This window comes from Scyliorhinus torazame, chromosome 2 (genome assembly GCF_047496885.1).
Source record: "Scyliorhinus torazame isolate Kashiwa2021f chromosome 2, sScyTor2.1, whole genome shotgun sequence".
In the NCBI taxonomy this organism is placed as follows: domain Eukaryota; kingdom Metazoa; phylum Chordata; class Chondrichthyes; order Carcharhiniformes; family Scyliorhinidae; genus Scyliorhinus; species Scyliorhinus torazame.
Genome location: NC_092708.1, coordinates 317,424,481 through 317,451,562, shown reverse-complemented (window position 1 = coordinate 317,451,562; position 27,082 = coordinate 317,424,481). Strand labels below are relative to the sequence as shown.

General features: G+C 49.1%; 1 protein-coding gene across 5 annotated transcripts in view; it reads right to left on the bottom strand.

The window, feature by feature from the left end:
* LOC140399896 (uncharacterized) overlaps positions 1-27,082 on the bottom strand; it is a 141,843-nt gene that overhangs the window by 17,323 nt on the left and 97,438 nt on the right. For all 5 annotated transcript variants that reach the window (XR_011937920.1, XM_072489384.1, XM_072489403.1 and 2 more), the window contains 2 exons: positions 19,204-19,328; positions 1,948-2,023 (listed from right to left, as the gene is read on the bottom strand). Coding sequence is in view for 4 of the 5 variants with exons in the window: in XM_072489384.1 (XP_072345485.1) it covers positions 1,948-2,023; positions 19,204-19,328 (201 nt within the window). In the remaining variant the exon portion in view is untranslated. The remainder of the gene's footprint in view (positions 1-1,947; positions 2,024-19,203; positions 19,329-27,082) is intronic.

Sequence of the window (27,082 nt, the reverse complement as noted above, 5' to 3'; positions counted from 1 at the left end):
AGTATACCCCCAACATTGTGACTGCACCCTTCTTATTCCTGATCTCTACCCATATAGCCTCACTGCCCTCTGAGGTGTCCTCTCGCAGTATAGCTGTGATATTCTCCCGAACAAGTAGCGCAACTCCGCCTCCCCTTTTACATCCCCCTCTATCCCGCCTGAAACATCTAAATCCTGGAACGTTTAGCTGCCAATCCTGCCCTTCCCTCAACCAGGTCTCTGTAATGGCAACAACATCATAGTTCCAAGTAGTAATCCAAGCTCTAAGTTCATCTGCCTTACCCGTAATGCTCCTTGCATTAAAACATATGCACTTCAGGCCACCAGACCCGCTGTGTTCAGCAACTTCTCCCCGTCTGCTCTGCCTCAGAGCCACACTGTCCCTATTCCCTAGTTCTCCCTCAATGCTCTCACCTTCTGACCTATTGCTCCCGTGCCCACCCCCCTGCCATACTAGTTTAAACCCTCCCGTGTGACACTAGCAAACCTCGCGGCCAGGATATTTATGCCTCTCCGGTTTAGATGCAACCCGTCCATCTTATACAGGTCACACCTGCCCCGGAAGAGCTCCCAGTGGTCCAGATAACGGAAACCCTCCCTCCTACACCAGCTGTTTAGCCACGTGTTTGTCTGCTCTATCTTCCTATTTCTAGCCTCACTGGCACGTGGCACAGGGAGTAATCCCGAGATTACAACCCTCGAGGTCCTGTCTTTTAACTTTCTGCCTAGCTCCCTGAACTCCTGCTGCAGGACCTCATGCCCCTTCCTGCCTATGTCGTTAGTACCAATATGTACAACGACCTCTGCCTGTTTGCCCTCCCCCTTCAGGATTCCCTCTACCCGTTCGGAGACATCCTGGACCCTGGCACCAGGGAGGCAACATACCATCCTGGAGTCTCTTTCACGTCCACAGAAGCGCCTATCTGTGCCCCTGACTATAGAGTCCCCTATTGCTATTACTCTTCTTCGCTTTGACCCTCCCTTCTGAACATCAGAGCCAGCCGTGGTGCCACTGCTCTGGCTGCTGCTGTTTTCCCCTGATAGGCTATCCCCCCGACAGTATCCAAAGGGGTATATCTGTTCGAGAGGGGGACAACCACAGGGGATTCCTGCACTGACTGCCTGCCCTTTCTGGTGGTCACCCATTTCTCTGCCTGCACCTTGGGTGTGACCACATTTACATAACTGCGATCTATGACGCTTTCCGCCACCTGCATGCTCCTAAGTGCATCCAATTGCTGCTCCAACCGAACCATGCGGTCTGTGAGGAGCTGCAGTTGGGTACACTTTCTGCAGATGAAGCCATCCGGGACGCTGGAAGCCTCCCGGACCTGCCACATCTCACAGTCAGAGCACAGCACCCCTCTAACTGACATTGCGTCAATTAATTAAAATTAAAATTTGTCTTTTTTTTTTAAATACTTTTTTTTTTTAATTAAGTTTAAGGACAGAAGCTTAAATTTTAACCCAGGGTCCCCTGGAGAAAAGGAGTAAAACAGTTCTTCCAGCAAGTCCCTTTAAAAATGATACATTTTTCTAAACCTTTGGTGGTCCACACCTTGATTCTTAGGTGGGTCCTCCATTCAACATTCAGTCTGTCTCACCCAGCATGCAAGTTTGCAAATGTTCCTTTGGTCTCTCGACAAGGAAGTGGACGGAAGCTCTTATGGAATTGAAACACCAGCATAACCGTGTTGGGCTAAATGCCCTCTTTTGTTGTAGGGTCTATGTAATTCTTTGACTTGCTTGGTATAGAGTGGAATGATATAGTGGGAAGCAGGAATCCATTGATTATGTAATACATATCAATTGAGCATAGCTTTTAAAGTTATTTAAAGAGTAGCATAGATACAGTCCTATTTTTAAAAATGAATGTAGTTATTTGTGGCATGAAGGAGGAAATGAACTTCCAAAATAAATTCATAATAAATTGTCTATTTTTCACACCTGTAAAGTCCCAGACTCGAATGGTGCTATCTGATGAACCAGAGCAGATTGTCTTCTCATTGAACATCAAACAGTACTGTAGAGAATACAGTGAAGAATTACATTAAAAATTGTAAGATTAACTAGATATAAAATGGAGGTTATATTATTTTCTTTCAATAATGTAGGGTATAAATAAAAATGTATAAATAAGAGATTATAACATATCAAGTCAGTACAGAGACAGAGGAATGAAAGGAAAGAGGAATTTGAGTAGGACTTTTAGGAGTTGGGGATTGATAGAAAACAAACTTTTAAACAAGAGGCTAGGGGTGTGGAAAGAAGTACGGCGCTCCAAGGAGAAGGTACTGGACGAATACTGGAGGAGAGGTAAAATTTAGTGATGGACTCGCATTACCAGCATGACATTTTGGGCAGGGCATGTGATGAAAAGTAGGGAAGCTTCTATAAGGGACAAGGTGTTGCCAGCTGGAGGTTAAGATTCTGTCAATACCATGATGCTAATGGAGTTATCCACAAAAAGGTTGTGATTGGTGAGGGTCTTGTTTACCAGTGAACCAAATTCTAGAGGGCAAGGTGGACATGGCTTTGATTGATAATCAGCTGGCAGAGTCTGAGGAAGCAATATTGGATGGAATTAATGGACAGGATTGAAGCTGGTGAAATTAGCCTCCAGTTGGTGCGCTGAAGAAATTCAGCGAAAACAGCGCGGGAGGAGAGAGCCGGGAGATTTAAAAAGCGCGGGAGGAGAGAGCCGGGACAGCGAAAACAGCGCGAGAGGAGAGAGAGCCGGGACAGCGAAAACAGCGCGGGAGGAGAGAGCCGGGAAATTTAAAAAGCGCGGGAGGAGAGAGCCGGGACAGCGAAAACAGCGCGAGAGGAGAGAGGGCCGGGACAGCGAAAACAGCGCGGGAGGAGAGAGCCGGGAGATTTAAAAAGCGCGGGAGGAGAGAGCCGGGACAGCGAAAACAGCGCGAGATGGGAGAGAGCCGGGACAGTGCTGGGAGAGGTGAGTGCACAAAAGGTGTGGCAGGAGTGCCTTTAGACACGGAGTACTGATTGGAACAGAGTCCAAAAGAGTTTAGGTGAGTGACTGAGTGCTGATTGGAACAGAGTGCATCTGAGTTTAGGTGAGTGACTGAGTGCTGGATTGGAACAGAGTGCATCTGAGTTTAGGTGAGTGACTGAGTGCTGATTGGAACAGAGTGCATCTGAGTTTAGGTGAGTGACTGAGTGCTGGATTGGAACAGAGTGCATCTGAGTTTAGGTGAGTGACTGAGTGCTGATTGGAACAGAGTGCATCTGAGTTCGGGTGAGTGGCGAGAGAGGGCTGTGTTTTTGTTGGTGTTCGGGTTTATCCTTGAGGTTCTATAAAAAAAAAAATTAAATTATTATTTAAATTAATTAACTAATTGAATATGGCTGGACAGGTGATGTGCTGTTGCTGTATGATGATGGAACTGGTGGATCCCATTGAGACCGTCAGTGACCACATCTGCAGCAAGTGTTGGCTGCTCGAGGAACTTCGGCTCAGAATTGATGAGCTGGAGACCGAGCTGCACACACTGCGGCACATCAGGGAGGGGGTAAATTACCTGGACGCTTTGTTTCAGGAGGCAGTCACACCCGGTAGAATAAGTACTGTTAATTCGGACAGTGGTCAGGGACAGAGTGGTGTGACTGCAAGGGAGGCAGGAAGGGGGATCCTGAGTTTAGGAGTTGAGGAGCCTCAGCCCTTGACCTTGTCCAACAGGTATGAGGTACTTGCTCCCTGTGTGGATGAGGAAGAGGGCTGTAGGGAGGATGCGTTGACTGACCACTGCACCGTGGTACAGGAAGCCATTCAAGAGGAGGGAGCAAAAAGACAAGTGGTAGTTGTTGGGGATTCTATAATTAGGGGGATTGATGGCATCCTTTGTAAGCCACATCGAGAGTCCCACATGGTATGTTGCCTGCCCGGTGCCAGGGTGAGGGACATCTCTGATCGGCTTGAAAGGATTTTGGAAAGGGAGGGGGAGGATCCAGTTGTTGTGGTCCACGTTGGGACTAACAACATAGGTAAGACTAGGAAAGAGGACCTGTTTGGGGATTATCAAACACTAGGGACTAAATTAAAGAACAGGTCCTCCAGGGTTATAATCTCTGGATTACTACCCGAGCCACGTGCCAATTGGCATAGGGTTGAGAAAATTAGGGAAGTTAACACGTGGCTAAAGGAGTGGTGTGGGAAAGAGGGATTCCATTTCATGGGGCATTGGCATCAGTACTGGGGCAGGAGGGACCTGTACCGTTGGGACGGTCTTCACCTGAACCATTCTGGGACCAGTGTTCTAGCGAATAGGATAAATAGGTTGGTCACAAGGACTTTAAACTAGCAAGTTGGGGGGAAGGGAAGGGTAAAGCTATGGACAGTATAATGGTTAATGGAGATCAAGGCAGCAGGTTACGTGACAGGTTATTATGTAGAGATATGGGTTCAAAGACAAGGAAAATTAGGAGAAAGGGTAAGAGGAAAAATAATTTGCGAAAAGTTACTGATCAAGGTGTTAGGATTCATAACAAAGACATAAAAAACAGCATAAGTGTACTTTACCTGAATGCTCGTAGTATACGAAATAAGGTAAATGAGCTGATGGCGCAAATCATCGTGAATGACTATGATTTAGTGGCCATTACTGAAACATGGTTAAAAGATGGTCACGACTGGGAGTTAAATATCCAAGGGTATCAGACTATACAAAAGGATAGAACGGACGGTAAGGGCGGTGGTGTAGCTTTGTTGTTTAAGGATGGCATCCGGGCAATAGTAAGGGATGATATTGGTGCTATGGAGGACAAGGTTGAATCAATTTGGGTGGAAATCAGGAATAGTAAGGCGAAAAGGTCACTGATAGGAGTAGTCTATAGGCCACCAAATAGTAACAGGATGGTAGGGCAGGCAATAAGCAAAGAAATAACGGATGCATGTCAAAATGGTTTAACAGCGGTTATCATGGGAGATTTTAATCTGCATATCGATTGGTTTAACCAGGTTGGTAAAGGCAGCCTTGAGGAGGAGTTTATAGAATGTGCCCAGGATAATTTCCTGGAACAGTATGTAATGGAACCTACAAGGGAACAAGCGGTCCTAGATCTGGTCCTGGGTAATGAGGCAGGATTGATTAATGATCTCATAGTTCGGGATCCTCTTGGAAGGAGCGGCCACAATATGGTGGAATTTAAAATACAGTTGGAGGATGACAAGGTAAAATCAAACACTAGTGTTTTGTACTTAAACAAAGGCGATTACAATGGGATGAGAGAAGAACTAGCTAAGGTAGACTGGGAGCAAAGACTTCATGGTGAAGCAATTGAGGGACAGTGGAGAACCTTCTGAGCGATCTTTCACAGTGTTCAGAAAAGGTTCATACCGACAAAAAAGAAAGACGGTAGAAAGGGGAAAAATCGACCGTGGTTATCTAAGGAGGTGAGGGAGAGTATCAAATTGAAGGAAAAAAACATACAAAGTGGCAAAAATTAGTGGGAGACTAGAGGACTGGGAAGTCTTTAGGGGACAACAGAAAGCTGCTAAAAAAGCTATAAAGAAGAGTAAGGTAGCCTATGAAAGTAAACTGGCTCAGAACATAAAAGCAGATAGTAAAAGCTTCTACAAATATATAAGACAAAAAAGAGTGGCTAAGGTAAATATTGGTCCTTTGGAAGATGAGAAGGGAGATTTAATAATAGGAGACGGGGAAATGGCTGAGGAGCTGAACAGGTTTTTTGGGTCAGTCTTCACAGTGGAGGACACATATAACATGCCAGTGACTGATGGAAATAAAGATATGATAGGTGAGGACCTTGAGATGATTGTAATCACTAAGGAGGCAGTATTGGGCAAGCTAATGGGGCTAAAGGTAGACAAGTCTCCTGGCCCTGATGGGATGCATCCCAGAGTGTTAAAAGAGATGGCTAGGGAAATTGTAAACGCACTAGTGATAATTTATCAAAATTCACTAGACTCTGGGGTGGTCCCAGAGGATTGGAAAGTAGCAAACGTGACACCACTGTTTAAAAAAGGAGGTCGGCAGAAAGCGGGTAATTATAGGCCGGTAAGCTTAACTTCGGTTGTAGGGAAAATGCTGGAATCTATCATTAAGGAAGAAATAGGGGGGCACCTGGAGGGAAATTGTCCCATTGGGCAGACGCAGCATGGGTTCACAAAGGGTAGGTCGTGTCTGACTAATTAGGTAGAATTTATTGAGGACGTTACCAGTGCAGTAGATAACGGGGAGCCAATGGATGTGGTATATCTGGATTTCCAGAAAGCTTTTGACAAGGTGCCACACAAAAGGTTGCTGCATAAACTAAAGATGCATGGCATTGAGGGTAAAGTGGTAGCATGGGTAGAGGATTGGTTAACTAACAGAAAGCAGAGAGTGGGGATAAATGGGTGTTTCTCTGGTTGGCAACCTGTAACCAGTGGGGTCCCTCAAGGATCAGTGTTGGGCCCGCAGTTATTCACAATTTACATAGACGATTTGGAGTTGGGGACCAAGTGCAATGTGTCAAAGTTTGCAGACGACACTAAGATGAGTGGTAAAGCAAAAAGTGCAGAGGATACCGGAAGTCTGCAGAAGGATTTGGATAGGTTAGGTGAATGGGCTAGGGTCTGGCAGATGGAATTCAATGTTGCCAAGTGTGAGGCTATCCATTTTGGGAGGAATAACAGCAGAATGGATTATTATTTAAACGGTAAGATGTTAAAACATGCTGTTGTGCAGAGGGACCTGGGTGTGCTGTTGCACGAGTCGCAAAAAGTTGGTGCGCAGGTGCAACAGGTGATTAAGAAGGCTAGTCGAGTTTTGTCTTTCGTTGCTAGAGGGATGGAGTTCAAGACTAGGGAGGTTATGCTGCAATTGTATAGGGTGTTGGTGAGGCCGCATCTGGAGTATTGTGTTCAGTTTTGGTCTCCTTACCTGAGAAAGGACATATTGGCACTGGAGGGAGTGCAGAGGAGATTCACTAGGTTGATCCCAGAGCTGAGGGGATTAGATTATGACGAGAGGTTGAGTAGACTGGGACTGTACTCATTGGAGTTTAGAAGGATGCGGGGGGATCTTATTGAAACATATAAAATTATGAAGGGAATAGATAGGATAGATGCGGGCAGGTTGTTTCCACTGGTCGGGGAAAGCAGAACTAGGGGGCATAGCCTCAAAATAAGGGGAAGTAGATTTAGGACGGAGTGTAGGAGGAACATCTTCACCCAAAGGGTTATGAATCTCTGGAATTCCTCGCCCAGTGAAGCAGTTGAGGCTCCTTCTTTAAACGTTTTTAAGAAAAAGATAGATACCTTTCTAAAGAATAAAGGGATTCGGGGATATGGTGTACGGGCCAGAGAGTGGAGCTGAGGCCACAAAGATCAGCCATGATCTCATTAAATGGCGGAGCAGGCTCGAGGGGCCAGATGGCCTACTCCTGTTCCTAGTTCTTATGTTCATAAGGTTGTTATTTCATAAAACTTTCATATATCTTCCTCCCTTTCAGATCCTCACTAAAATAGGGCACCTGTTTAACCTGGTCTAACTCAGACTTTGTGCACTTAGTCTCTGCACTTTTTCTATATCTGTTTAAATAACTTTTATGATTATGAGCTCTATGTTAGCAAATAATTGCAGGTAGAAGACCAGCAATTTTCAAATATAAAACACATCAGATAATAGAGGTCTGTTCATAATTGTGAACCTTATTAAAAGTAAAAAGCAACTCTGTCAGGACAGACATAATATTTTATAATGGTAGTGGAGGAATGTGCCCCTGTTAAAATAAATGTCATGACATAGGATCAGGAAAAAGCCCCTCAAGTCTGTTCTGCCAATCAATTAAATCATGGGCTGATCTGTGACCTAACTCAATATACATAACTTAGTACCTTTGGCGAACAAAAATTAGTTAGGTAAGGTCAAATGTAGTTTTGAAGAACAGTGGGCTGGATTCTCCGCACCCCGGCGCCGAAATCACAGACGGCGCGGGAGTGGAGAATCCATTTCCCACACTGAATCGGGACCGGCGCCAGTTCCCCGATTCTGCAGGCCCCGAAAAGCAGCGCACTGCCGCCTCGGACCTACCTGGGGCCATTGCCAGAGGCCCGCTCCGCCATTCCCTGCCCCCGACCGGCCGAAGTCCCGATCTAATGTGGTCCAGCTGGTCGGGATATCCCGTGGCGGCTGCAGACTCAGTCCGCGGCCGCCCTGGTCGGGGGAGGGCCGATTGGAGCGCAGGGAGGGTCTTATCGGCGGCCGGGAAATATTTGTGCGGGCATTGAGGGTCGATCGAGGGGGTTTCTTTTTAGCGTCCAGCTCCACGGTCTGAGTCCGCTATGGAGTACTGCACGGCCGCTGGAGGCCGCCACCGTGCGCATGCGCGACCTCCGACTCAGAAGTGCGTGGGCCTGTATCTGCAGCAAAAGCTGCTAGATCTACGCCGGGTCCATGCTAGCCCCCTGCAGGGCTAGGAATATATGGTGTGAAAGTCCACAGTTTTGACGTCGGCATGTGGACATCGTCCCAATAACGGAGAATCCAGCCCAGTATTTTCCCAATTGAAGTCTCTGCAGATCTATGAAGAACTAGAGGAACAGGGTGAAATGTGTATGGTGCATTATTTCTTCATACATGCTGTAGCGCACAAAGACTCACGAGAGACGAATAGAGATGAAGTCGATGAGGCTTTATTAAGCGTGACTTGTTCCCCGCAGTTCAGCAACAGACTGGCCTGCGGGGGAGAACTCCTGGTTCTTATACTCCGCCTTCAGGGCGGAGCTAGAGATCAACAGCCAACCAGGACCCGGGATCTGGCAGCCAATGACATCACGGCTTCACAGTCCCACATGTCCCCTAATGCATACTACCACATTCACCCCTTGTTAAAAATGAACCCGGCGGGGTGGTGCTTCGCATGGTGGTAGGGGTTTACAAAGCTGGTCCTGGGAGGAAAAAACTTTTGCATGTCATCACAGTGCCCTACACTGGGCTATGTACAGGGTTTTTTGTTTTGAACTATTTACAGTATTCGTAAGAGGGAAAAAGGAAAAAAAATTCTCGTTAAAGTCCACAACATTCTAGTGTTACACCGATGCCACGAGTCGGTCGGGCGGTCTGGTCGTCCTTGTCGATCGCCTCAGCCCCGGTGGTGGTGGTGCTTGTTCCAGTGTTGTCGTCTCCGGGAGCTTTACGGTTTCTGCTTCAGCTTCACTTCTGGTCGGACCTGGGAGGAGGACCGATCCTCCCGGGAAGGGGGCGCCGCGGGGTGCGCCGGTGGCAGGGAGGAGGTGATTGGTGTCAAGGGGGTGTGCGTGTTGCCGGCGGGCGCCAGATCTCGCAGGGAGACCGTGTCCTGTCGGCTGTCGGGGTACTCCACGTAGGCGTACTGCGGGTTCGCGTGGAGGAGGTGAACCCTCTCGACCAACGGGTCCGACTTGTGCGCCCGCACATGTTTCTGGAGCAAGATGGGTCCTGGGGCCGCCAGCCAGGTCGGCAGCGACGTTCCAGAGGAGGACTTTCTGGGGAAGACAAGGAGGCGCAACATGAGGCGTTTGGTTAGTGGTGGTACACAGCAGCGACTGGATGGAGTGGAGAGCGTCCGGGAGGACCTCCTGCCACCGTGAAACTGGGAGATCCCTGGACCGTAGGGCCAGTAGGACGGTCTTCCAGACCGTGCCGTTCTCCCTCTCTACTTGCCCGTTCCCCCGGGGGTTGTAGCTGGTCGTCCTGCTCGAGGCTATACCCTTGCTGAGCAGGAACTGGCGCAGCTCGTCACTCATGAAGGAGGACCCCCTGTCGCTATGGACGTATGCGGGGCAACCGAACAGTGTGAATATGGTGTTAAGGGCTTTAATGACTGTGGCCGCTGTCATGTCAGGGCAGGGGATGGCGAAGGGGAAACGGGAGTACTCGTCCACCACGTTCAGGAAGTATGTGTTGCGGTCGGTGGAGGGGAGGGGCCCTTTGAAATCCAGACTGAGGCGTTCAAAGGGACGGGAGGCCTTGATCAGGTGCGCACTATCCGGCCTGAAAAAATGCGGTTTGCATTCTGCTTAGATGTGGCAGTTCCTTGTGACTGTACGGACCTCCTCCACGGAGTAGGGGAGGTTGCGGGACTTTATAAAATGGTAGAACCGAGTGACCCCCGGGTGGCAGAGGTCCTCGTGGAGGGTTTGGAGACGGTTAATTTGTGCGTTGGCACATGTGCCGCGGGATAGGGCATCGGACGGCTCGTTCAGCTTTCCGGGACGGTACAAGATCTCATAGTTGAAGGTGGAGAGCTCGATCCTCCATCTTAAGATCTTGTCATTTTTAATTTTGTCCCGCTGTGCATTATCGAACATGAAGGCTACTGACCGCTGGTCAGTGAGGAGAGTGAATCTCCTGCCGGCCAGGTAATGCCTCCAATGTTGCACAGCTTCCACTATGGCTTGGGCTTCCTTTTCCACTGAGGAGTGGCGGATTTCTGAGGCGTGGAGGGTTCGGGAGAAAAAGGCCACGGGCCTGCCCGCTTGGTTAAGGGTGGCCGCTAGAGCTACGTCGGAGGCGTCGCTCTCGACCTGGAAGGGGAGGGACTCGTCGATGGCGCGCATCGTGGCCTTTGCGATATCCGCTTTGATGCGGCTGAAGGCCTGGCAAGCCTCTGTCGACAGGGGGAAGGTCGTGGTCTGTATTAGGGGGCGGGCCTTGTCTGCGTACTGGGGGACCCACTGGGCGTAATATGAAAAGAACCCCAGGCAGCGTTTTAGGGCTTTGGAGCAGTGAGGGAGGGGAAATTCCATGAGGGGTCGGGGCCTATTATCCCATTGCGCACTACATATCCCAAGATGGCTAGCCGGTTTGTGCTAAAAACGCACTTGTCCTCGTTGTATGTGAGGTTCAAGGCTTTAGCGGTCTGGAGGAATTTTTGGAGGTTGGCGTTGTGGTCCTGATGATCGTGGCCGCAGATGGTTACGTTATCGAGATACGGGAACGTGGCCTGCAACCCGTGTTGATCAACCATTCGGTCCATCTCTCGTTGGAAGACCGAGACCCCGTTTGTGACGCCAAATGGGACCCTTAGGAAGTGGTATAATCGCCCGTCTGCCTCGAAGGCTGTGTACTTGCGGTCCCTTGGGCGGATGGGGAGCTGATGGTCGGCGGACTTGAGGTCCACGGTGGAGAAGACCTTATATTGGGCAATCCGATTGACCATGTCGGATATGCGGGGGAGAGGGTACGCATCTAGCTGTGTGTACCTGTTGATGGTCTGGCTATAGTCTATGACCATCCTTTGCTTCTCCCCTGTCTTTACTAATACCACCTGTGCTCTCCAGGGACTATTGCTGGCCTGGATTATGCCTTCCTTCAGTAGCCGCTGGACTTCGGACCGAATGAATGTCCGGTCCTGGGCGCTGTACCGTCTGCTCCTAGTGGCGACGGGTTTGCAATCAGGGGTGAGGTTTGCAAACAAGGATGGGGGCTCAACCTTGAGCGTTGCGAGGCCGCAGATAGTGAGTGGGGGTATTGGGCCGCCAAATTGGAAAGTTAGGCTCTGCAGATTGCACTGGAAGTCTAATCCCAGTAATGTGGGCGCGCAGAGTTGGGGAAGGACGTAGAGCCTGTAGTTTTTAAACTCCCTCCCTTGCACCGTTAGGGTCACTATGCAGAAGCCTTTGATCTGTACGGAGTGGGATCCTGCAGCTAGGGAAATCTTTTGCGCACTGGGACGGATGGTCAAAAAAAAGCGTCTTACCGTGTCGGGGTGGATGAAGCTTTCTGTGCTCCCGGAGTCGACCAGGCATGGTGTCTCGTGCCCGTTGATCAGCACCGCTGTTGTCGTCGTCTGGAGCGTCCGGGGCCGTGCTTGGTCCAGCGTCATTGAGGCCAGACGTGGTCGTAGTGCTTCAGCGTCTTCCTCGAACCCCGTGGAGCCGTCGATGCTGGGGTCAATTGTTGCCGTCCAAGATGGCGGCGGGGGTGAACAAAATGGCCGCCCCCATTCATCGCACATGGCTGGGGGGTCCCAAGATGGCGGCGGGGTGGACAAAATGGCCACCCCCATGCGTCGCACAGGGCTGGGGGGTCCCAAGATGGCGGCGCCCCTCCTCCCCTCGTGGTGGCCGGGACCCAAAATGGCTGCGCCTGCGGGTCGCACATGGGGCGCTGGGGGGGGTTGGGGAGCGTTTGAAACGCGCAGGACTCCTTCTTCTCTGGGGACAGCGGTGGCCGGGACCCAAAATGGCTTCGCCTGCGGGTCGCACATGGGGCGCTGGGGGGGTTGGGGAGCATTTGAAACGCGCAGGACTCCTTCTTCTCCGGGGACAGCGGCGACCCCCCGGGACCGGCACACAGCCGCAAAATGGCCCTTTTTCCCGCAGCTCTTGCAAATCGCTGCGCGGGCCGGGCAGCGCTGCCGGGGGTGTTTCGCCTGGCCGCAGAAATAGCAGCGGGCCCCCCCGGGACGACTTGGCGTCTGAACCACGCAAGCCTGTGGGGGGGGGGGGGGTTTGTCGCAACGGGGGTCCACGGAGCCCAAGGGGCTGCCGCGCGGTCGGGGCCGTAGGCGCGGGCGTTTCGCGCGGCCACATCTAGGGAGGCTGCAAGGGCCCGTGCCTCTGAGAGTCCTAGCGACTCTTTTTCTAAAAGTCTTTGCCGGATTTGGGGAGAGTTCATACCTGCCACAAAAGCATCGCGAATTAACATGTCCGTGTGTTCAATCGCGTTTACCGGCGGGCAGTTGCAGGCCCGTCCCAAAATTAGCAGCGCGGCGTAGAATTTGTCTAGCGATTCTCCGGGACTTTGCCGTCTCATTGCGAGTTGGTAGCGTGCGTAGATCTGGTTCACTGGGCGAACATAGATGCTCTTTAGTGCTGCGAACGCCGTCTGGAAATCCTCTGCGTCTTCTATGAGAGGGTAAATTTCCGGGCTTACCCTCGAGTGCAGGACCTGTAGTTTCTGGTCTTCTGTGACCCGGTCAGGGGCCGTTCTGAGGTAGGCTTCGAAACAAGTCTGCCAGTGTTTAAAAACTGCTGCTGAGTTCACTGCGTGGGGGCTGATCCTCAGGCATTCCGGGACGATCCTGAGCTCCATAGTCCTTTAAGCACGCTTAATAAATTGTAGCGCACAAAGACTCACGAGAGACGAATAGAGATGAAGTCGATGAGGCTTTATTAAGCGTGACTTGTTCCCCGCAGTTCAGCAACAGACTGGCCTGCGGGGGAGAACTCCTGGTTCTTATACTCCGCCTTCAGGGCGGAGCTAGAGATCAACAGCCAACCAGGACCCGGGATCTGGCAGCCAATGACATCACGGCTTCACAGTCCCACATGACCCCTAATGCATACTACCACACATGCATTAATGATAATTGATACTGAAATAGTCGGAAAGACAAGCTAAAGGTGTCATGAAACTGCACACAGTAGCAGTCAGATGGGTGGAAATCAAAGAGTAAAACAGCAAAAGTGACATTTAAGAGACAACACTTTGTGATTTAAAAAAAATATTTTTATTCCTGGCAAGGCCATCAATCCTAATTACCCGAGAGAAGGTGCTGATAAGCTGCCTTCTTAAACTATTGTCCTTGTATTGTATGAATGCGCACATTGATGTTAGGGAGGATTTTAACCCAGTGACAGTGAAGGAACAACAAAATATTTCCAAGTCAGAATTGCCTGTTAATTGGAGGGAAACTTGCAGTTGGTGGTATTCCCATTTGCTTGCTGTTCTTGCTCTTCTGGGTGACAGAAGTTGCAGGTTTGGAAGGTGCTGTCAAAGGAGAATTCATCGGTGATCTTGTAGATGATACACACTGCTGACACTGCATCGGCGGTGGAGTGAATACTTAAGGTGTTGGATGGGATGCCAATCAAATGGGTTGATTTGCCCTGCATGGTGTTGAGCTTCTTGAGTGTCGTGGGAGCTGTACTCACCAACCAGAGATACTATGAAGCCAGTTGCACTAAAATACCAATCAGGAAGTTTAGCATATGAATCATCGCTAAAAATGACTCGTTGCTTGTTTTTTGAGCCACCAAAGGATGAGTCCATTACTGGAAAGACTTCTAGCTGCAGTATTCATGACCATATTTTCACACATATCTCGTAACTAGTAATTGGCAGAAATTTAACTGGTGTCCTAAGACCTGTCCCTATCCATTTTGCCATGATTTTTCTATAATAATCCTTTTGGCTTCCCTCGGTATTATTGTGGAAAGACTACGGGCTGGATTTTCCACTGGCGAGATTCTCTGTTGCGGCAGCAGCGCAACCACGTGCGGGGTTTCCCGACGGTGTGAGGCTGCCCACAATGGGAAACCCCATTGGCCGGCTGGCGGGACAGAGAATCCCGCTGCTGGCGGGGGCACGCCGCACCAGAAAACTGGTGTGCCGGGATGGAGAATTCCTCCCTACATCTGGTTACATGGTGAACAAAATGAAGATATTTCTGTCTTGGTTCCATTCCTTTGGAATCAATGTAAACTACCTTCTAAAAGTCACCCGCCAAATGGAAGGTTTAAAATAGGATGCGGTATGTGCTTGTACCAGAGGAGAACTGCTACCAATTTACATTCCCCCTGGACGTGCAAATCAGGAAGCAATTCAGTATTCCTCACCATGCAAATTTATGCATGGCGAGGAATAGGTGGGATTCTCGAGGGAATCCGGCTATCAGGTTGCTATTTTAAGCGGGCAACCTGGTGTCGAGGTCCCGTGGACAGCCAATCCCCCCACCACCACCACCACCACTGCAGCACCACAATTCAAAGAGAGGCAAGTGCTTTCCAATCATACGCTTGAGTGATTGGAATGCACTTGCCTCGCTTTGATGTGGTTGATGTTGGTAAGCATTGGGGTTTTTACCAGAGGCACTCACCCATGAAGAGATATGAATGAACCAAGGCTGCAGCTGTTTTGTGGAAGCTGTCAATTACAGCGCACTACTCGGAATGAATGAATGAGTGGCTTGCAGATACAGGATCTGACAATTTTAAACACAGGTCACAGCTGCTCTCTTTCCAGGAATGGACACGTGGTGCCTCCAGGTAAGTGTTACAACTGTACTATGCATCACTGCCCATGCCTGGACTGCTCTCTGGCTTCAAGACAGTTGTTTTTTTCTGCATGGTTTGTAGGGGCTCCCTCTAGTTAGGAGGTCCTGTGGAGGGTACCTCCAGGTAGGGGGTCCCTGTGGGTGGGGGGGGGGGGGGGGATCCCTCTGGTTGAAGGGTCTCTGTGGGGAATTCCTTCAGTTAGGGGGACCCAGGAGGCGCTCTCCCTATTAAGAGGTCAGGGGCGGGTCCCTATTAAGGAAGTCGCAAAGGGGTCTCCCTGTTTAGGGTATCCCTGGTGGGTCTTCTCCCATTTTAGGGGGTCTCTGGGGGAGCTGTCAGGGGTGGGGGGGGCAGGGGAGAGGGGGGAAAGCTGGTAGAAGAGGAGTGAGAAGGTTGTGCATTGTGTGTGTGGGTGGAGGGGGGTTTAGGATGGCTCTTGGATGGACTTTGGGGCCTTACGAAGCAACCCACCCGTCAGGTTCATGTTTGGTGATACCTGTAGTAACCCCGCCCACAGGATTCCCAGCCCAGAGGACCGGAGAATCACGGAGGGCTGGAGAATAGGGTGCCCAGCCCGCTAAATGGGTCATTAAGACCCATTTGCATTCATTTACATCCTCCCGCTGGTGCGCAGGCATGAACCCTGATCCTGCCGCTAGCGGGGTGGGTCAGAGCATCGCAATCAAACCGGCGCTCGCTGACACCCAGCGCTGAACCCAATTTTTTGATTTTCTGCCGGATCCGGGACCCCGCTTCCGGCGGCAGATGGGGAGAATCAAGGCACTGAGTTGTTTTGAAATGCATGTGTCAGGACAGCTGTCAGGAAAGCAAGCATTTACTTCTATGATGTCGCATTGCTGCTGCTGCTTCCAACCAAACTGAGCATTGAGAAAGTGACATCCTTTTTTGTTGATGGGATTGAACAAGGAAGTAAAAATGATCTGATCGATAAAATCCTTGGACCATAGGAAAATTGCAATTCTCCAAAATTGCAGTATTTTGCCATGACACTTCTGGTTGTCCAGGGCAAAGTGGATAAAATGTCTTTTTCTCGCATAATTGCACTCCTTTCTTATTGTACACTCCTGTACAGAGCTGATATAGAGATCTTGTGGCACAGTGGTAGTGTCCCTACCTCTCGGCCAGAGACTCTGGGGTCAAGTCCCTCTTCAGGACTTGATGGCCATGGAAGGTGTGTCCATAATACAGCCAAACAGGTTGATTATCAGCCTGTAAATTCTTCCAAGGTGCGTGATGGCAGGCGGTAAAAAGTGGGAGTTTTCTGGGCAGCCATACAGCAGCAGGCAACAGCAAACCACTGCAGTACTTTGCCAAGCTAATCATGAACCAATCCAATGGAGGGCCATAGTTGCCAATGCCCTCTTAGTATGAGGAGGAGGAGGGCATGGCTAAGTTGATAATATCAGTAATATCCCAAGTGGGACACAGGAAGACTGGTAGCACAAATTTTATGCAGGTGACTGGTCCAAAAAGGTGCGGGATTCTCTGTCGGCTGACTCCGGAATCAGGGGCGAAATTCTCCCCCAACGGCGCGATGTTCGCCGACTGGCGCCAAAAACGGCGCCAATCAGACGGGCATCGCGCTGGCCCAAAGGTGCGGAATGCTCCACGTCTTTGGGGGCCGAGCCCCAACATTGAGGGGCTAGGCCGGCGCCGGAGGGATTTCCGCCCCGCCTAGCTGGCGGCGGCGGAAATGGCATTTGTTGCCCCGCCAGCTGGCGCGGAAATGCGGCGCATGCGCGGGAGCGTCAGCGGCCGCCGACAGTTTCCCGCGCATGCGCAGTGGGGAGAGTCTTCTGCCTCCGCCATGGTGGAGGCCGTGGCGGAGGCGGAAGGGAAAGAGTGCCCCCACGGCACAGGCCCGCCCGCGGATCGGTGGGCCCCGATCGCGGGCCTGGCCACCGTGGGGGCACCCCCCGGGGACCCCGGAGCCCGCCCACGCCGCCTGGTCCCGCCGGTAAATACCAGCTTTGATTTACGCCGGCGGGACAGGCAATTTCTGGGCGGGAGAATTGAGCGGGGGGTCCCGCCAACCGGCGCGGCCCGGTTCCCGCCCCCGCCCAATCTCCGGTACCGGAGACTTCGGCGGGGGCGGGATTCACGGCGGCCAACGGCCATACTCCGACCCGGCGGGGGGTCGGAGAATGACGCCCCAGGATACGCGATTGGGCGGAGAATTGGTTCTGACGCTGAATTCACGGCTGGCGCGGTTTCACACCAAATCACAATTCTCCGGTGCCTCGACAGCAGCGTCAATGCATTCCAGAACATGCACAGTAAACACCGTTGCATATCATTAGCGGGCCCGACCTGGTATTCTCCAGGGCCTCCGTAATTCTCTGCCTGCAATGGGCCGAATTCTCGACGGCGCGGTTCACTTGTGCTTTTGAAAATTGTGAAACTAGCATCATGGTTGATGAGGAAGGACAGGGGGAGGTGCGACTGTGGGTTGCCGGGCCGGACACTGGCCGGGCTGACTGGGGGGGGGGGGGGGGGGGGGTGCCCTGCCAGGGCTGGGGGGTGGGCGGGGATGTGAAGGGGGCACGGGCCATGTGGCTGGGGCAACCCCCCACGGGACTGGGGCAGTGTCCAGGTACGGATAGCCATTGCCACGGCCTGCAAGCCATCTTGCTGCGTGCCCCACTGACCTTGGCTCCTACTTCTGCAAAGTGACAGCGGCTGTACGGGTGTCCCCCACCCCACCCGCACCTCAGCCTCCACTCTCTCAATCAACCACGCCCACATCCATGCCCCTACCCTCCCACCCCTCCTACCACCCCCTCCACCCCCACACCCCACCCTCCACCTTCAACACGTGGGGACCTGTCCAGGATATCACAGAGCTCGGTGCCCAAGTACATCCGCGCTATCATGGAGGCCCTATATTCTCCATTTCAATGTGGACCAAGCCCGCCAGGATGCCCGGGCAGCGGGGTTCCCCGCCATCGCTGAGATACCCCGGGTCCGGGGGTGATCGACGGGATGCATCTCCCCCTACACGCACCTGCAGATGATAGGCCGCTCTACACAAACCGAAAGGTGTTCCACTCGATGAACGTGCAACTGATATGTGACCATCAGCTGCGCATCTGTGCCTGATACCTGGGCAGAATGCACAATGCCTTCATCCTGGCTCAGTCAACAATTCCTGACATGTTTGAGATGCCACCCCCAGCAGGGGGGTTGGTTTCCTGGGCGATAGGACTATCCACTGCTGTCGTGGCCGATGACACCTATTTGGAGGCCGGCATACTGGCCTTTGCGTCCCTAGTAGCCCGGCGAAGGATCTTGCTAATGTCGGGGGGGGGGTTATATGGTGGAAAATTTTGTTGAAAAATTCTTGATAAAAACATATTTTAAAAAAAAGAAGTAGAATTTGTGCATGAGTAGCGATTTACTGTGTATAATAAATGTGCTTTGACTTGAATCTTACTAATTGGTGTATTGAGTTATTGATCATTACTTGAACTTGAACCTCGTGGCGGTATCATAAAGATACCTGACGACCCGAGAGCAAAGGTTATAAAACAGAGCCAATTGAACCAACCAAAAGTTAGCAACATCACGGACCCGGAGAATCCTGCACCGTTTCTCATGGGATTCCATGGTGTTTCACGCGGCACCGGTGCTAGCCCCTCACCGGTGGTGGAATCGGTGTAGGTGTGGTGCCGATTTTCCTGTTGTAAAGGTCCACGGATTCTTCGTTGGCATCAACACTTAGTAGAGAATCCAGCAGCTGGTCTTTAGTTTACAAATGTCTTAAACAATGAACGCCCTAAAATAAAATGAGTTGCTTCTGCGTGTCCTGGATGAAGTGGAGAGTAGAACATAGGTAGGCCTGCACTCTTGCCCAGAGACTCCTACCTACATCTGTTGCCCCATCAAACACAGCTGTTGGAAGTGTGGGATTGTGGAATCACTATTAAAACATCATTTTTAAATCTGATTAGTGCCATGCGTTTTTCATACAAATGACCAGTTGATAGACAGCAGTATGCCTAAATTAAATTTCATACAACTGATAGCACATCAAACTTGTGCACCGCTAACTATTAACTGGCACTCTGTAACAATTTGTTTCATGGTTACATTATCTTTTACTGTCTTTAAATCTGGAAAGTTATTTTCTTCTCATATTTGCTTTCTGTCTCTATCACCTTGTGCAAGCTACTTACCACATCCCCTGTGTGTCCTTGACACTTACACAGCAATTTTCCACTGTCTGTTGACCAGATAAGCACTAAGCAATCCCCTCCTCCACTCACCACGTATTGGCAGTCAAACTGGCAGCAGTTCACCACTGCGGAGAGGAAAACGCACACTCTCAGTAAATATTATTACGATGCACTACATATTTTACTTTTAATTTTTTCAAGAAGTTTTAATATTCAAGGAATACAGCACAAATGAAACTATCAGAGGACTAAACTATACAAACAATTTGCACTCATATGGGGGCGACGGGGGAAGGCCCACTGCATCACTCAGGCACATAACAGGCCAGTGTTTCCCCAGGATCAAGGTGGCTGGAACGCAGGATTGATTACTTAACCTAGATAATATGTAGCTATGTCTCAAAATAAGTTGACCTGTTGTCTGCAAGTGTGTTTTTTAACTCCCATGACAAAAGCAAAGAATCCAATACCATAATCAATTCAAAAATATAAACTCGGCACTGTGAAACACATTATATTGCCATTTTTAAACCAACAGTTGGTGAAAACTATTGGGTCTTTTCATTCCTTGTTTTAGGGCTGAAAAAGGCAACATGTAAATGGAAACCTGCTCCATCACAGAAACATATGTGTGGGCAGCACAGTAGCATAGAAGCACTGTTGCTTCACAGCTCGAGGATCCCAGGTTTGATTCCAGTCTTGGGTCACGGTCTGCACATTCTCCCCATGTTTGTGTGGATTTCCTCCGGATGCTCAGGTTTCCTCCCACAGTCCAAAGATGTGCAGGTTAGGTGGATTCGCTATGCTAAATTGCCCTAAGAGTCCAAAAAAGGTTGGTGGGGTTATGGGGATAGGGTGGAGGTGTAGGGATAGGGTGGAGGTATGGACTTAGGTAGGGTGCTCTTTCCAAGGGCTGGTGCAGACTTGATGGGCCGAAAGGCCTCCTTCTGCACTGTCAATTCTATGATTCTATGAAAACATGTTTTCAGTATTGTTTTAAACCAGCAAATGGAAGTATGGTGACACAGTTACATTGTTTATAGTGGGTCTATCAGTGTATAAATCCCAAATGCTGCCACATCACCACTTGGAATTGTTTATCAGATGTATTACTGATGTATAATATATGTTTTACAAACAATATTTTATAAATGGGCATAAACCATATGTTAGAACAATTCTGACAAAAAAACTTCAATATATATTTCGGGCAAATTAATGCATTTGAAATCCACATTCTATGGCATCAATGGGCACATAATTATAAACTGCAGGCAGAATTTTCAACTGATGGCCCTGCCAAAATGGCGGGACCTTCATTGGCTTGGGAACATGTTGAAAGCTTTGGTGGGCTTTGCTGAGGCTCATCTACTGAGCCACAATATTTGCATTCTGACACCAGGTTTCCCGGTCAATCAGGGGGAGCTGATGGGATGACATATCAATTTTGTCAAAGAAAGGATTTCTGATTAAAGGTTCCCGGCATGTGTTATAATGGCTGAACTGGTCAAAGATTCCTGAGGCTGCAGAAACCACAAGACAGGAGAGGAGACCTGCAAAGACTGTTCCCCACCATGCGTCTGACAGCACCACCCCCTAGGTCTCTCACCCCAACCTGGAGGTACTGTGTGATCTAAGGTAGGTATTTTCAAACTCAGGGTCGCATTCCCGATCGTGGGAAGAAGTCCCCTACAGCCGCGACTGGCTTTTAAGAATGTCGTCATGGACAGTCCCCGATTGGTTGCAGAGTTTTAGGGGCCGGGGTGACGCGAGGCTGGGCTGTGTGCTGCTCACCGCGCGCATGCAGGGGGGTGGGGACAGGGGCTGACGGGTGTCCAGGTGGGCATGTGATGCTAACAGTGGTGGCCCCAGCTTGGAGTTCCACTCTGGTTCTAGTGCTCAGCATGCTGCTCGGCTCGTCCCCCACCACCGATCGGCAGTATGTGACCTGCGGCTCCGCGGTCAGGCTGTTCAACGGCTGGCACAACGTCCGTTTGCACTCCCACGACGTGTTGTCCTGGTTGGGAAGTGGTTTGTGACTGGGATGGATGCAGCTACTGGACAGTGAGAGGGAAGCCAGGCCAGGTTTGTCGGCGAGGAATACCGATCAAACGAGGCCAGTCAATATAGCCGATACATGCCAACACTGGAAGAAACCTACAGTCATCATTTTGTGTTGCCACTCTCTGGAAACCAGGAAGTAAATGCTTTTGGTGAAAATGAAGAAGGAGGTTACTTGGATGTTTGGATAGTGCGAAGCAGTGGAGCCAGTAAGAAATATTATGACATTGTATGTGTTTGACAAGTTACCTCATCTCGTCTAAAGTTATAGTTTGTAAAGTAAAATCAAGATTGTACTTTTTTCTATACATGTTTAATTTCTAAAGAAATGGGAATATATTTAAATCAAAGTCCGTGTGTGAATGTCAGGATGTGCATGTTGAACTAAAATTATTTTAATTTTCAGTAGTAAAAAGTCATAAACTTGGGAAAATCTGGTATTTGAAATAAAGTTCCAAAAGAAAAAAAAGCAGCCAGCTTTAAATATAAACGATCAAGTCGTTCTGCCAGAGGCAGCGGCAGAGAGAAGGTCACATGCCCAGCACATACACTGACGCAGCATACCCTGTACATCTGTGCTTTGGGCCCGAAATCATGGAGGAGAAATTCCTCCATTTTGTAGCTGCCAGCAAGCAAGCAACAGGATTGTGTGAAGATTGAAGTTGGATTGTTTTGTAATAAGGAAGAGAAGGCCAGAGACACAAACAGGGCAGGATCTCACAGTTGAATCTGCTGGAGAGAGCTTCTCAGGAAAGTCCAGCAGTGCTGGGGTGAGCTGCATCCAGAGCTCGAGGGCCTCTGCTGAACAAAGAATTAAGAAGAAAAAGAAATCAGGAACAAAACAGTAGAAAGATGATTTCTTGAGGTATGGCTTTAATTATGCCAATGTAAATCAGGATGCAAAGTCCATGAGTGTTATATGCAGGGACGTACTGGCAAATGAAAGTTTAAAGCCTTCAAATCCTCAAAGGCTTTGAAGATTAAGCATGGTGAGTTTGAGGACAAACCTCTTGATTTTTTTCAAAGGATGCTGTGAGAACTTAAATCGTCAGCTGAAGTCCTTCGCAGAAATGGAACATTGAATGACGAAGCAAGTGAGATCGTGAGGCCCAAACAAGCTCACCTGTAACATTAAAGTAAGCAATAATGGTGTGTTGCGAAGGTCGACCGCGTGGGACGCTAAGGGCGGCTGGCATGGGTTGCGAGCGTCGGCCTGCGTGAGTCCCGAAGATCCGTCGGTTGGTAAGGTAAAAGTGGGTCACGGGGAAAAAAGTTTGATAAACACTCATCTAAGGAACTGAAGTGGGGTGACTTTTCCCAAGGGTGGTAGGAAGAGACAACCTCTCCAAATCAGCAGACATACATGAAAGATAACAAGGAAGTCAGTAGCAGAAGTGTGGTTCCTCCAGAGACAATGCAACATAAGGATCACGGGGGAGGGTGTGAAACACAGAGCAATTTTAAGTGCCAAGGTCCACATTCTCCAGCACAGTACTCAGAACCACACATCATGCAGCTCCACTCATTCCTCTCATTCTAGGCATCTTCCAAATCCCCATTTGGACAGCCAACACTCACAATCAACCTTATCCTGCTACCCTCTCTCACCCCTGCCTCACAGTCACCCTCTGGAAGGAGAGCTTGTTCCACATTGCAGATGTTAGCCATGACCTGCCCTAAAAGCCTGAACTTCCTCAGGCACTGGTGCTCACTTAAAGAGAACTGGCTTTACATGTAGACCCTTTGTTGGGGGTTTTGTTTACTTGGAGCTGGATCTCACTGTCCATCCTCTGTGCCCTATGAAGCAGCATATGGCTGAGGAGACGGCAGGTGGTTCTGCTGCTGGTGTTTCTCCTACTGCTGCTGGTGCTGTTGGCATTGGTGTTGCTGCTCCTCTTGTTCTCCATCAGATAGCAAGATAGCTGTATAAGCTGCTCCCCTGCCGTGATGATAGCGGTCAGTAGGAAAGTGCAGATGATGGTGAGTGAAGTGCAAGACAGATTAACTGACTTTTTGAGCTTGTCAATCACCTGTCAAGCAGGAAAAGTACACTGTGAGAAGGAATTCCATGAGCACCAGCTTCTCACCTGTGCATCACTAGAACTCTTCAGTTTTCAAAGGATTCCCAGCCTGTCAGTTTCATTAACAAAGCACTCCTGGCTGTGCATTCAGCTGGTGACCCTGACAAGTTGATGACAGTTTGAGAAATGGGTCCACAGTATGTTAAAGTCACAATAGTTGATTAAAAAAGCAGTTGATGACTTGCTTGAATATTTTAATTACTTATCTAACAATCCCAAGGGGAATTCCCACTCGCCTGCAAACCCACCCTGGTGGGGCTCAGAAGTGAATGGGATAATGTTGGCATCCTAACTTGATGTTACTTTAAGGGGACGTAACTGCGTACAAACACCTAAATACGACACCCTTGACTGTTAAAATTCCCCAAAGTTGATGTCAATGGGAAAGAGAAATGGAGATAAAGAGAAACTGAAATGGAAAATGGGAACATGCAAACATACGAATTAGGAGCAGCAGGAGAATATTTGGCTCCTCGAGCCTGCTCCACAATTCAATAATATCAAGGCTGATCGGATTGTGGCCTCAACTTCACATTCCCACTTACCCCTGATAACTTTTGACTCTCTTGTTAGTCAAGAATCTATCTACCTCTGCCTCAAAAAGATTAATTGACTCTGCCTCCACTGCTCTCTGGGTAAGAGAGTTCCAATGATTCATGATCCTCTGAGAAAAAATATATTCTTCCAATCTCCATCTTAAATAGGAGACGTCTTATCTTTAGTCTGTGGCCCCTAGTTCTAATCGCTCCCACAAGGAGTAATATCCTTTCAGCGTCCACCCTGTCAAGTCCCCTCAGGATCTTATACATTTCAATAAGCCCATCTCTCAATCTTCTAAACTCTAATGGATACACGCCCAGCCTGTCCAACCTTTCCTCTTAAAATAACCCCCCATCCTAGGTATCAGTTGCTACGATCCTGCTGATGTTATAACTGAATGGGAAGATTCCAGAATGGAACGCTGGCTCAAATAAATGTAACTTTTACTTTTTTTGTAAAATGTGGAGGAACAGCATCACATGTCCACTATTTAGTTTTAATAACAAGGAGAAAAACATTTATTAAGCATGGAAAATTGGATTATAGGGTGGCATGGTGGTGCAGTGGTTAGCACTGCTGCCTACGGCGCTGAGGACCCGGGTTCGATCCCGGCCCCAGGTCACTGTCTGTGTGGAGTTTGCACATTCTCCCCGTGTCTGCGTGGGTTTCACCCCCACAACCCAAAGATGTGCAGCATAGGTGGATTGGCCACACTAAATTGCTCCTTAATTGGAAAAAAATAATTGGGTACTCTAAATTTATTTTGAAAAAAGAAAATTGGATTATGATACAATGATCCTTTACTTCCCCCTTTGCTTAACAATTAGTCACATATTTTAAGGTTAACACGGATCATTCAGCATACCTTAAGCGACAACGGTGTCAGTAACACAACGTCCCTTTAAACACACAAGAGGACTGTGGTCAAATACGCTCTCCACTCTGAACCTCAGATGAATGTTGCGAATTTCTCCTCAAAATCTCCCCAGATGATTGTCTCATGAGTGTTTCCAAACCCCACTCCTAAAAAAAGCATGCTTTAAAATCTTCTTCCACAATAATGCTTTCCATTAACGGTTTGCATTCCAAAGTCCAGTCCAGGTTTTCCAAATGACTATTTTAAACAAAACTTCTATTCCACTTTTAACAGTAAATACAGTATCCAGATTTTACACCACCTCCTTTAGGATTTCTTTGTCTTGACTGCTGTACAAACTGCTCACAATTACTTTAACTTTCAATTCCCAGGCTCTATTAAACTCTGAAGTCTGCCTTCCCACTTTACCTCTGGTCACTGTAATTGTCTCTTTAAGTCAGAACACTTTGTTTACTCTTCCTTGATTTTTTTTCTGAACTGTAGCTTGGTCTCATCCCTTAACTTCAGCCGTCTTAAGACATTGGGCGGGATTCTCCAGCCAAGTCCACCCGGCGACTGGAAAATCCCATTTGAGGTCAATGGAGTGTTCTCCATTGTACATGGCTTGCCTGTGGCATTCTTGTGGTGGGCGGGACAGAAGAATCCAGCCCATTTTTTCTGTCCAAATTCCCTGGTTATCTAGACTTTAACTTTGGGAACCCTATCTTTTTGTAGCTCCTGTCCTCTGCACTCTTTCTCCTGGTAGAGTCAAGAGGTATTCACTACCTGGTGTCTTTCTTCAATTTCAATATATCTAGCTAAAGCTAAAACTTCAAAGCTCTTTTTTACACAGCCGAGCTAAGCAACCACTGCTTGTTTATTTACTCTTTACGCCATAACCCTCTAAGCACAATAGAAACAAAGTTGGACTTAACCAACCCCCACGCAAACAAACACCTTTGTCTAGCATGAATCTAAATAGGTTTTACTCTTCCAGGCACAGAAATATTAAATTAAACCCACTTAAAACTATAGCTTATTTCTAATGTTTACAATACAAATATAAATCCCTTAAAACTACCGTTGTTTTCCTAACACAGTTAAGTGATCTTGTCTGAACTGCATCCTTTACAATCAAACAAATGAATTAGAAGCAGAAGTAGGCCACTTTCTTATATATGAAGGCCAAAATGTACACAGAATTCTAGATATGGTCTCATCGACAGCTGCAAGAAAACATCCTGGGCTGGATTCTCCGTTGGCATGATCCTCCGTTTCGCCGGCAGCACACTCACTCCCGCAAATTTCCCAACGGTGTGGGAGTGCCCACAATAGGAAACCCCATTGGCTGGCTGGCGGGACAGATGACCCTGCCGCCAGGGGGGGGCGCACTGCACCAGAAAACGTGCCCCCCTACTTTTATATTTCATTCCCCTTGTAATAAATGACAACATTCCATTTGTCTTCCTTTTTAAAAAAAAAATTTAGAGTACCCAATTCATTTTTTTTTCCAATTAAGGGGCAATTTAGCATGGCCAATCCACCTAGCTTGCACATTTTTAGGTTGTGGGGGCAAAACCCACGCAAACATGGGGGGAATGTGCAAACTCCACATGGACAGTGACCCAGAGCCGGAATCGAACCTGGGACCTCGGCGCCATGAGGCTGCAATGCTAACCACTGTGCCGCTATGCTGTCCCCTATTTGTCTTCCTAATCACGTGCTATGCCTGTATGCTCAATTTTCCTGATTCATGTACCAGGACACCCAAATTCCTCAGCACTTCACAGAGTTCTGCAATCTTTCTCATTTAATTAATATGCTACTATTCTATTCTTCCTGCTAAAGTGGACAAGGGACAAGATTTTCCCGTCCTGCCTATACTGTGACTAGAAACTCCATCCTGAAGTCAACGGGTTTAGCTGATCCATCACATTTTCCGTCATTGCCCACAGCAGGAATTGTCGGTGGAAAATCCCAGTTAAGTTCAGATTTTCCTACCTATATCCCTTTGCAGACTTCTTGGGCGAAATCCGCCGATCGGCGCAAAAAACGGCGCAAATCCCACTTGCGTCACGTCATAAAAATGGGCCGATAGTCTCCGGCCCGTAATGGGCTAGCAGCGACGTGACGGGATCCGCGCTTGCGCAATGGTTCACGCCGTGCAGCGTCATACGCGCTGCACGGCGTGACGGCACATAAGGCCGCGCAGCTCCCCCCCACCCGACCGGAACACCCGACCGCAACACCCGACTGGATGGCTAGCCGTCGCTCAGCCCCGAGGTTCGAGTCACGCGATGTGGAGGCGCTCCTGGACGCGGTGGAGCAGAGGAGGGACGCC